Here is a 12,500-nt window from a genome sequence, read left to right as displayed (position 1 = left end):
TGCCCCATCAAGAGACCAGGCGTATATTATGTCATATTACATATACATGTTCTAATAAGTAATATTGTTTCAAATCCAGAAACAGGGTTGTGTTGCCTGATCATATTTTTACGTCTCTTAGAAGTACACATTTAATAGTAGCTTGAGTAAAGATGATCGTTATCAAAATCAGTAATATCTGTAAAAATTTATCAGTAGCAGTAATAAAAATGATCTTTCTCTCATCTTTTACTCACCCTGTTGTTATTCCAAGCCCATGAGACTTTTTGATCTCCTTGTCTCCGCAGACGCAGCCGGGCGACGTTCCTCGAGCGCTGGGGATCCTGAAGGAAGGCGGCCGACAGAACGGCTGTATCTCCAGCACTCCAGCGTCGCCTGTGTCTAACGGTGACCCCGTGACCCCTGACCCCTGTGACCCCGACCCTCCTCCCTCCTCCGAGGAGCCCAAGCCCAAAGCGCAGACACTGTCCGAACTCAAGAAGCAGCGCTCCGCCGCCAAACTCCTCACACAGCCCGTGCTCAACGGACACCTGGGAAACGGCTCGACCAATCCCCGTCCAGAAGATCCACGCATGCCTCAGGTCTCGTCCAATGGCAGCGCGGTCTACTTCACGCCGGCCAGCGGAGACCCGCCCCTGCTGAGGTTCAAGCAGCCAATAGAAGACGAGGATCCCAAGAGTGACAGCTGCTGCTGCGTCTCTTAAGGCACTTTCACACACCGTTCCAGGAACTTAAAGAACAAGTTCACTTTCCTGATCATTCACTCGGCCCCAAGTGTTTGGGATGAACCCTGAGGGGGAACGGGAAACAGGAACTTCTCAGAGCGGAAGGAAGTGATCTCATTCAGGCTTCCCAGGTTAAATGTGTGACTTGTGCTTCTCTGTTTCACTTCCAGCGTGTGATGTGTGATCGTGTACAGCTGTCGCTCTCCTGTACAGTATTTATTTGTATATGTGCATAGAGCCACTCTTCTATAAGATTATTTATTGTATTCCAGAGAGATGAGGAGACGGACGGACGGAGCAGTATTTTTCTATCACAGTGTTATAAAGACCAGATGAACTCACATTTCACACTCACATCACAAGAACATTATTGCATGTGATATTTTTTGCATCGTGACATTATTTTCACAATGGTTTAACAAAAAAAAAAGAAAAACCAGGAAAATGGACTCATTTAATTTAAATCAGCACCGCAGTAAAATACTAACATGATGCATGAATGCTAAATCATTTAAACCTCAAAGTAAATGTATCATTATTTTTTCTATTATAGTAATTTTACAGGCATTTTAAGTCAGATTTTATGAAAATGTCACGGTGAAAAAAAAATAAAATAATTTGTGACCCTGAAACACAAAAGCTGTCATAAATACATTTCTCTTTTATGCCAAAAATCATTCGGATATTAAGTAAAGATCATGTTCCATCAAGATATTAGTAAATTTCCTATCATAAATGTATCAAAACTTAATGTTTGATTAGTAATATTCATTGCTAAGAACTTCATTTGAACAACTTTAAAGATGATTTTCTCAATATTTAGATGTTTTTGCTCCCTCAGATTCCTGATTTATAATAGTTGTATCTCAGACAGATATTGTCCTCCGAACAAACCACACATCACTGGAGAGATCATTTATTCAGCTTCAGATGATGCATTCATCTCAATTTAAAAAAAAACGATCCTTGACTGGTTTTATGCTCCGGGGTCACATATTTTTGTTCTTTTGATGTGAAATATGACCTTAATGTGTTAATATGAAGGAAGAGTTGATCAGAACCCTTCATATACTGCTCTCTATGAAGGGTTAATCTATGTCGTTGGATTCGCTCGATTGTGACGCTCTGCTCTCGGTGCCAAAGTCTTCCAGAGTGATGGACGTCAGAAGCAGCCAATGAGGTTTCAGCGCCACTCCTGTAGCCCCGCCCACTCCTCAACACTCACTGCATTCAGAGGCGGGAAAGAATTTAAAATATGCCTGGAATGCGTTTCCTTCAGACGATGGGAAGTGATTACAGAACAGATCGTACAGTGTTATGTAAAAACTGAAATACGAATAGAGTTCACATTCGTTCGGCTGTCATTTCTACTGAGGAGCATGAAGGCTGAAGAGCATCACAACTACTGATTTTGTAATTTACTGGAAGCTACTGATCGCTGTATTAACATGTTTTCAATAAATTGTATATTTTGATCAGTTTGTACCCCTTCTCTGTCATCGGTGCTCCGTGCGATCATCGATCATCTGGGAGTGTTTGTGGAAAGTGCAGACTGAGGGTAAAGGAAGTGATTATTGCATCATCAGCGTGTTTGGAGTCTGCTGACGAGTGATGAGCCACAGTGAGTCAGCAGAGAACCAGCCATGAGGAAGAAAACACTCACACATGTGCTCACCGATAAACACTGATTCAGTCTGCTTTAAACTAGACATTTCATTTAGATTTAATATATATATATGATGCTAAAATATGACGTGTTACTGTCAGAACAAAGCTACATTTCATTGCATGAAGGGGGTTAATTATGAAAATGTGTTATGTTTTTAAAAGAAGTGGCTTCTGCTCGTGCAATTATTTGATAAAAAATACAGAAAAATAGTCAAATATTATTGTAATGTAAATCATCTGTTTTCTGTGTGAATCTGTGTTAAAGTGTAATTTATTTCTGTATTTTCAGCATCATTCCTCCAGTCTTCAGTGTCACATGATCTTCAGAAATCAGAATAATATGATGATTTACTGCTCAAGAAACCTTTCTGATTATAATCAATGTTGAACACAGTCCTGCTGCATGCTTTAATAAAACGTTTTAAAAGAACAGAATTTATTTAAAACCGAAATCTTGTGAAATTCTGTGGACTACTGTCCGAAAGTTTGGGGTCAGTAATTTTTATTTAGCATTCAATAATTTATTTAGCACATGTGCATTAAATTGATAAAAAGTGATGGTTAGATTGTAGTTAGTAGTAAAAAATATTGTTAGAAAAGATTTCTGCTTGAATAAATGCTGTTCTTTTGAAGCTTTAATTGATCTAAACTATTGGATCGCAGTATTTAGAGTTTAATGTCTAGTAATATTGGTTTATTAATCCTCTGTTCTCTTGACGTGTTTCTGTGAGTATAGATGAATCCAGCACAGACTCAAACTCAGCGAAGGAGAAAAATAACTCTGTTTTCTTCGGGTTTTAATGAACTGCTTGTCTTCGATTCAAACAGAGGAGAAAAACAACACTCAGTAGGGAACAAGAGTTACTGAACAGATCAACAAAGACACAGCGGGAGTGAATGTGGAGGAGGGGAATGTTACACGCACACACACACACACACACATTCTCACACACACACTCTCACACACACACTCACACACACACACACACACACACTCTGAAGCTCCTCTATCTGACGGAGCAGCTCTGGGTGGAGGGTGTGACTCCATCCGGACGTTTCCTATCATTGATTCTGGTGTGTGGTTGAAGCTGGATGGTGGAGTAATCTCCTGAACTCCACCCGAGCAGACGAGTTCCTCACGCCTCAAACTCTGAACATTCCTTCATTCAATGCGTCTGAGCTTGTGTTTGTTCTGTGGATAAAAGCTCCTGCTAAAACAGAAAATAACATTCACATCAGTCATCATGCACTGACATCTCAGCTAACGCTTCTGCATCCTTCTTTCGTAGTGTTCTTATAATCTTTGATTTACACCGATCTGATTGTGAAATGTGATGATTGTGATCTGATGGGGTTTTATTGCTTAATGAGTGTGAGAGTTCAAGTTAGTTTGATTGCCCAACAGAGCTTTATGTTCAAGCTTGTGTAAGACATTCATAACAATACAGGAAGGATTTTCAGCTCATTATTTTGAATAATTATCTGTCAGCATTGCTCCATCAAACACACATTGTTTCTAGCAGGAGTTTAACGCCGATCATTTTTACAACAAAAATATTGTGCAGCAAAACTGTTTAACATTGATAATACTCAGAAATGTTTCTTGAGCAGTAAATCATCATATTATTCTGATTTCTGAAGATCATGTGACACTGAAGACTGGAGGAATGATGCTGAAAATACAAAAATAAATTACACTTTAACAGAGAATCACACAGGAAACAGATGATTTACACTAGAATAATATTTCACAAATTTTACTGTATTTTTTATCAAATAAATGCAGCCTTGGTGAGCATGAAAGACTCTTTTCAAAAAATCTTACTTTTGGAATAGTTTGGAACAGTAATAAATTAGCACCCATGCATCAAAAAATGAATAAATATTTTAAGCATATATATATATATATATATATATATATATATATATATATATTTATTAAAATAATGTATTTTAATTTTAAATTTATTTAAAAAATATATTTTGGCAATTTTGTTTATATAATTTTAAAAATATATATTTGCACTTTGCACATTTGGAAAAAAAAACATACAAGAAATGGCCAAAAATATATATTTGCTAAGACATATTTACAAAATTAAATAGTTACATGAAATATATTTACAGAAATACATTTTTAGACCAATACATTTTGGTTAAAACATAAATATTAAAATATATTTTGTCCTCTATATATTTCAGTCCAAGAAAATGCATTTTCCTGCCCCAGAAATACATTCAGAAATATATTTTGGTTTATGAAGGTTGAAACGAAGTATATTTCCTGTAAATTTCAGAAATAAATTTCAATGAGCTGCTCTGCTCACAGCATATATTAAGCATATATTTAAAATATATTTTTGCAACTTATTTTTATTTTTGCCATATGTGCAGCAGCAACAACAACATTATTAATAATAAAAGTAATTATTATTATACCTTTATTTACCCAGGCAGGTATAGGCTAATTTAAAAACAAGATTTTTAAGAGGATTTATACTTTAGAAGGAAGTAAATAAATTCAAACGCATCCAGACACATGATGATGATTTAAACAAAGTTTAAATCAGGAACAATGGTCAGAATATTTGGGAGTAAAGCATGATCATCTGTATTATGCACTGACTCATCTGCCTCGGTTCCTGCTCTGAGCCGCTTCGACCGAACAAACAGTGACTGACTCTTTCCACTGATCAGAGATCATCATCTGATTCATGCATGAAGCACAGATCTCATCAGGTGTGTGACTCTCACGACTCTCTCAGTCTGTCCTTCAGCTTCAGTCAGCAGGTGAAGTGTCACAGATCTGCAAACTATTTAAATGAGGAAAGAAAGTCTCACCACATCCTGTGGACACACGTATGACGCAGAATTCATTCAGTCAGTGCACTGCTCTTAATATCCTCCGCAGCTTCACTGATGCTGGCTCTGAGCTGGGCTCAGGTTCACTCCTGGGCAGTTTCTTTTTATTTTAACTTTACATAGAAACACTGGCATTGTGGAAAAAATGCCTTGTTAGTTTTAAAAATAAAGCATATAACCCACATAAACCCAAAAAGGAAATGAAACAGTCATGGAACGAGCAAGTGTCCTAAACTCCTGAAACTCTTTAGCGTCTCATATTATAGAAAAAAAAGTAAACTATTTATGTGGGTGTGTGTGAAAAATTCAGATGTTGTCCTCTTTGTAATCGTTAACATTTTCATAAGTAATTTAATATACACATTTGTTTCTCAGTAACTGTAACTGATAGTTTCACTAGTTACATTTATTAGATACACTTTATTTGAAGATGACAGTGTAATTATACACGTAATATTAATTAACTAAATGTACTTAGGGTTTAGTTTAGGGCTACTTGCATGTAATTATGCATCATTTATTGTTATTATATTAGGAAGTACATGTAACATGTGTAACAAGGACACCTTCAAATAAAAAGTGTTCCCCATTTATTTATTTTCAAATTAAAGGCGTTATTCTGTTACATGTAACAGTTACTCCCCAACACTGCTCATGAAACAGCACTTGGATAAAGTTACACATAAGTTCAATGTGTTCAGAAATCATCATAGTTTTGGTGACAATGACATAAATTAGAAGCCAAATATGAAAATTATCCAAAGTTTTCTTGTTATTACATAATTTTTTTTAAAATAAATTACATTTGTACCAATGGGGCAATTCAGCAATTCAATTTACAGCTTGATCTTAAAATTTAAAAATAATATAATCAGTTATTATGAATTACAAAATTATATTTGAAAAATGTTGTTAGCTAATGCTAACTGGTTAGCTACAGCAAGTGCTGCTAACATTATGTATTTTTTAAGTCCAAATATTTCTATCTAACCAGCTGTTTAGAATGCATATGAATGAAAAACAAAGGATTTGATGTTCAGAACAGAATAATTGAGTTTTACCCCACAAACTATGTTTGAGTAAAAAAAATCTGAACATATAATTACATTTTTCTTAAATAACACGTGTTCCCTTCCCACAGGCCCTATACTGTTCTCACATCACGTGTGACCCTGGAGCTCACGAGCAGTCAGGAACAGCACAGATATATTTGGAGCAAACGGGGCCCATAATTCCAATAAAAAATGTATCTTGACTTCATCTTGTGCTTATTTTGGGGTAATCCCTCCCTCGACCACTCAGGCACTCATTGCACCTGCTGATGCTCGCGTGTGACGCAACTCTCATTTGAACTTGACCGCGTTAGAACGCTCTCAGTGCGCGTGAGTGTGTTTTGAACGGAGGGAGGCGGGTCTTCGCGGACTGAGGCTCTTCACGCTCGCGCTCGGTTCATATCACGCGTTATTCTCGTCTATGTATGTCGGAGCGATGTTTCTCTGTCGGAGGAACGCGTCTGGAGCGGCTTTATTACTGCAGCGTCTGCAAGTAACGTTACCGAGCCGCGCAGTGCGTAACTACAGCTGCTCTCGTGTTTACCGGAGATTAACGGCAAGCAAAGCCGTTCCATTCCGGTCGCACGACACCACTCCGTTCGGATCGCCGCTGGATCTCGGTGTTCACGCGCGAATGGCGGTGTTCGCTTTGAACGCTGACGCGCCGCGACGCGAGTACAGCGACGCGAGGACCGGCGATCGGAGCGTCCTCAAACTCCGTGAACTCGAGTCGTTTCTATCCGTTCGTTCTTCAGCTCCGGTCGCGATCCAGTCCCGACGATCATCCACGACGCCCGGGAAGACGCAGGACGAACGCGCCGCTAACGTGACGCAAACGGTACGTCAACTCTTCTGGAGTTCTGATGGAACTGTTGATGTTTATTAGTGGTTTATTAATATCTCCTCCAGCCCTGAGGTGGATCCAGCGGGTTCTAGACTGGTGTGCAGAACGCTTGTGTTACATCATCATCATCATCATCATCATGTGTTCACACTCAGCTCGGGGTTTACTGTTGTGATGTACTCTCTGTCCGGATCCAGAAACTCTTCCTGGACTCTGTGTTCTGCAGAACCCGTGTGGGTTGAGATGCTGTGGTGATGCTGCTGGGTTCTCCGCTTCTCATCGGGTTTGCATTGACTGGTTTGACTGGTTCTACTTCAACAGCTGATCTAGTTCATCATCTTTCACTTTCACTGTTCTGTCAAACTAGATGCAGATCATTCCCGATGACGCTGCTCTTCTGCTTTCTCTCTCTCTGTGTGTGTGTGTGTGTGTGTGTGAGAAGCACTAGTCTTTGACTGCTGGTTGTGTGTGTTGGGGTCAGCGGGTTAGTTAGTGTTTGTTTCCTGGTCAAGGGTCACACATGACCTTCACACGATGTCTGCTTCCTTCCTTTGGCTTTAGCTTCAGAAATTCTACTTCACTTCATACAAACTCATTTAGAGTTGCACACACTCCTCTGGTTTCTAAGGCAGGGTTGCAAACTTCATACAGAGTCTGTTTGACCTCAGGCTGATTTAACGAGAGGGTGTCTGAAGGTTAATCACGTATTTCTTCTCAAACATTCTTCAGCGGATTTCTAGCTGCTTCATTTTCAGTTGTAAAGAACTTTATTGGCCTGATTGTTTACATATACTGTGATATTACCAAAGCATTATACACATACAATATTACAAAACATAACAACAACAACACTCTCTCTCTCTCTCACACACACACACACACACACACACACAGTAGATTGCGTGCCTCACACACTGTTATCTCACACAACTCAGCACTGTGTCAGTTTAAGCACTGGCGTGTTGCCACACACACACACACACACACGCACACACGCACACGCACGTCTCTATGGCGATGAAAGCCGTGTTCTTTGTGTTGTTGGAGGTTGTGTTAGGTCATGTTTGTGGCTCACAGGTTAATATAACCAGAGCTGTCTGTCACCAGCACACACACACACACACACACACACACTGATCTGTCGAGTAAACACACTTCTCATTGACTTCTCCAGTGTTTGGATTCTGAACTTCTTGTGACGGACAAATCTACTTCCACTCCACGATCAGAGTTAAAGTTAGTTCTGTCATTCCAACTGATCTGTATTTCTGTCCCTGGAGCACAAAAGCAGTCATAAGGGTCATTTTTTTATTTTTATTGAGATTAGTGCATCATCTGAAAGCTGAATAAATGATCTCTCCATTGATGTGTGTGTGGTTTGTTAGGAGGACAATATTTGTCTGAGACACAAAATGACATAAAAGAGAAATGTATAATTGTGACTCATACAATGTATTGTTGTGTATTTCTACAAACACACCTGTGTTACTGATGACTGCTGCTGTGCTGCAGGGTTTTATTTGTTTATCCTCACTGCACTGCACTCATTGGCTCTTGTGTGAGTCACTCCAGAGCTCCTGCATTCTGATTGGTTGTGGTTCTGTTAAGCTCCTCCCAGTGAGGTCATTAGCAGCTTTCGCAGGCCTGATTCATCTCTGTAGTCTGATGAAATCTTTGGTGTCTCTGCAGGATCAGGTGTCATCTGTGTCCGGCGCTGAAGGTCAGAGGTCAGGTGAGGAGCCCAGTAAGACGCAGCAGCTCAGGAAGGTGTTTAAGGAGTACGGTGCCGTCGGAGTCTGTTTCCACATCGGAATCTCGCTCATCTCTCTGGGAATGTGCTACCTCGCCATATCCAGGTCAGACTCATTTGTTTAACAAAAGAGTAAACTGCATGTAATCCAATACACTATAAAGACAAAAGTATTGGTACCCCCTTCTCATGAACAGGTTCGACTACTTCAGTCATTTCCATGAATACAAATCTTAAAGTTAAAGCATCTAATGATATTCTAGGCAGATGTATGCTTCTTATTCTACATCACCGTACTTCTGGTGACTAAAGTAGTCCAACCTGTTCATTAGAAGGAAACACTTCTCTTTATAGTGTATATATCTATGCAAATTCATTTTCTGACAGAATGTGTGCCACTTGTCACATTGTTTTATCTTTTCCTAATTATTTCTTTAATACTATATAACGCTTTTCTTAAAAATCTAATTCAAAAATAGAGTACAAATGGTTATGTTCTGTACTAATATACTAAAGCTGTAAATCAACTTCAGTTTAGTTAATAACTTGCACAGATTATTATTAATGTAATGATTTTATTTGAGACAGTGGTGTTTTAGTATCATTGCAAGACTATTATAGTTTTTGTTGATATTTTTTATTTTTCGGTTTTCTATTTTAATTTTATTTTGAGTAATTTTGTAGAATTGTAGATTTCTATACAGTTTTTATTTAACTTTTACTTTACTCAAGTTAAACTGAATTAAAATAAAAAGTGTTGCCTTGCCAACAAGCTGAATAACTTTAATATTTTAATATAAAAAAAAAAAAAAAAAAAATATATATATATAAATAAAAATATAAATTTTTGTTACATTTTTTGTTACATTTTTTATATTTAGTGTTTCATACGTTTTTTTTTTTTTTTTTTTTTTACTGTGGTTAAATCACTAATGCACTGCCTGTTGGACTTCATTGCGTTTACATTCATTCAATAATTTACCAGATGCTTTTATCTGAAGTGACTTCTAATCAGTGTTGGGAAGGTTACTTTAGAAATGTAACAGGTTACAGTTTACAAGTTACTCAACTTAAAATGTAACCAGTCGTGTAACTATTTCAGTTACTTTATTAATGTAACTGATTTAATTTGATTTGAAATCTCTAATGTTTTCAACTGTTAATAATTTTCAAACAGGCCACAGTGGTGCATCACTCAACTCTGATTACTCTCAGACTTTCCAGATTATAATATTTGAATTTTAAAGGAGACCCTGAATGCATAATTCACTTTTAAATGGTGTCTGTTTGGATATAAATGTATCTTAGCAGTGTGTAAACGCAATCACCCTCCAATGATTAAAAATCACTCCTTTTTTAATCCCCCAAAACCCAAACGGTCTCATTCATCAAGCCGTGTGTGTGTGTGTGTGTGTGTGTGTGTGTGTTCCAGCGGGCTGGACGTGACGGCTCTGCTGTGTAAGCTGGGCTTCAGTGAGTCTGTGGTTCAGTCGCGGCTGGCTGCTGGCACCAGTACGTTTGTGTTAGCGTACGCCGTGCACAAGCTCTTCGCTCCGCTGCGGATCAGCATCACGCTGGTGTGTGTTCCTCTGATCGTCAGACACCTCCGGAGGACGGGACTCTTCAGAGCCGGTCCAAACCGTCCATAAGCTGGTCTGTCCGCTCGACTCGTGACACTAACTCCTCCAGCGCTTCTCCAGAGCAGACAGAAGACCGATGTGAACGCTGTGAAGACTTTCATGATTGTTTGTTAGTTTGACGCTCTACAGTCACAGTTATGTGAAGTCTGTTGACAGTGATTTTATCAGCTGTGACTTTTCTAAGATGAAGCGTTAATGAAGTGCTGTAATGTGCAGGTTTGTCTTATTCTAAGACAGTTTAATTGATTTACTTTACACTAATGTTCATCAGATCTATCAGACGGGCTTTTTGGGAGATTTCAGGACAATTTTGGACTTTGACTGTTAATTATATTGACAATCTCATTGTGTGATTTATTATTGACAAGTCAATGTTATATTTGGCTGTTTAATTCTATAATAAAATGTTTGCCCTATAAGGACTAAATGTTGTTGTTGGTGTTTTTAATGCATAAATGTGACTCTAAAGCAGGAGTCATAAGGTTTATATATATATAAATATATATTTTAAATGCATCATCTGAAAACTGAATAAATGATCTATCATTGATGTGTGGTTTGTTAGAAGACAATATTTGTCTGAGATACAACTATTAGAAAATCAGGAATCTGAGGGAGCAAAAAAATCTAAATATTGAGAAAATCATCTTTAAAGTTGTTCAAATGAAGTTCTTTGCCATGTATATTACTAATCAAACATTAAGTTCTGATATATTTACTGTAGGAAGTTTACAAAATATCTTCCTTGAGATACTGAGAAAAGTATATCAGCAGCGCTCTCTAGTGGCCAGAATTGAGATTGATATTTGTGAGATATCACCCAAAACTCTTGTGCAATACTGCATGGGAGAAAAAAAATGTTGAAGGCTGAGTTCACCCAAAATTAATTATACAAAACACAGTTGCATTGAAAAACAGTTCTTCAGTTTCCACACTTTACAAACATCGAGTCGCAGTACCTTCAGTCTCCAGCAGGTGTCAGTGTTTGATCATCATTATTCTGCTCCGATCACAATATTAATATTCCTCCATGTGTGATTGAAGCAGATTTATTACGTCAAAGAAGACTGAACGTCATATATCATAGTTACTACTGCTGATTTAATGACTCCTGGTTCACTTATGCTCAGTTTTATATTTGCAGTATTAATCTTGCATCTCAGATGATTATTTGAACGCCATATATGACATTCAAATTCATGAAGAGAATGATAAAATAGCATTCTACTGCCTGTATTCTAACTCTGCATGTGCAGTGCTAGTGTCTGTGTTTCAGAACATTGTCCATTATACATGTGATTCATTACAGTCTGCAGAGACACTGAAGCATCCGTGTGTGTGTGTGTGTGTGTGTGTGTGTGAGCACCTGTGTCTCCCTCACCTGTGTCTGTGTGTGTGTGTGTGTGTGTAAGTGTGTGAGTGAGAGTGTGTTAGTGTGAGAGTGTGTGTATATGTGTCTCTGTGTGAGTTTGTACATGTGTGAGTGAGTGTGAGCATATGTGTGTGTGAGAGTGTGTTTGTGTAAACGTGAGTGTGTGTGTTTTTAAATGTGTGTGTGTGTGTGTGTGTGTGTTTGTGAGTGTGTGTGTGTGTGTTTGTGTGGGTGTGTGTGTAAGTGTGTGTTTGTGTGTATATGTGTCTCTGTGTGAGTTTGTCCATGTGTGAGTGTGAGCGTATGTGATTGAATGTATGTGTGTGTGTGAGTGAGTGAGTGAGTGTGTGTGTGTGTGTGTTTTTAAATGTAAGTGTGTGTGTGTGTGCATGTGTGTGTGTGTGTGTGTGTTTGTGTGAGTGAGTGTGTGTGTGTGTGTTTCTAAATGTAAGTGTGTGTGTGTGAGTGAGTGAGTTTGTGGGTGTGTGTGTGTTTGTGTATGAGTAAGTGTGTGTGTGTGTGTGTATGTTTGAGTGTGTGTGTGTTTTTAAATGTAAGTGTGTGTATGTGAGTGACTGTGTGTGTGA

The 12,500-nt window shown here is 38.3% G+C and overlaps 2 protein-coding genes across 2 annotated transcripts in view; both read left to right on the top strand.

Annotated features, from left to right (window-relative positions):
* The window catches only part of LOC127970673 (protein phosphatase 1 regulatory inhibitor subunit 16B-like), an 11,697-nt gene extending 9,494 nt beyond the window's left edge, over positions 1 to 2,203 (top strand). The window contains exon 9 of the mRNA XM_052573346.1: positions 288 to 2,203. Coding sequence (XP_052429306.1) covers positions 288 to 704 — 417 coding nt within the window. The 3' untranslated portion in view covers positions 705 to 2,203. The remainder of the gene's footprint in view (positions 1 to 287) is intronic.
* Positions 2,204 to 6,609: 4,406 nt separating this feature from the next.
* LOC127970589 (protein FAM210B, mitochondrial-like) lies at positions 6,610 to 10,968 on the top strand. Its single transcript, XM_052573230.1, has 3 exons — positions 6,610 to 7,145; positions 8,841 to 9,007; positions 10,334 to 10,968. The coding sequence occupies exons 1-3, from the start codon at positions 6,729 to 6,731 to the stop codon at positions 10,548 to 10,550; spliced, it is 801 nt and encodes a 266-aa protein (XP_052429190.1). The 5' UTR covers positions 6,610 to 6,728; the 3' UTR covers positions 10,551 to 10,968.
* Positions 10,969 to 12,500: the final 1,532 nt, after the last annotated feature.

This window comes from Carassius gibelio, chromosome B13, assembly GCF_023724105.1.
Source record: "Carassius gibelio isolate Cgi1373 ecotype wild population from Czech Republic chromosome B13, carGib1.2-hapl.c, whole genome shotgun sequence".
In the NCBI taxonomy this organism is placed as follows: Eukaryota; Metazoa; Chordata; class Actinopteri; order Cypriniformes; family Cyprinidae; genus Carassius; species Carassius gibelio.
This window is presented reverse-complemented; position numbering and strand designations above follow the sequence as displayed.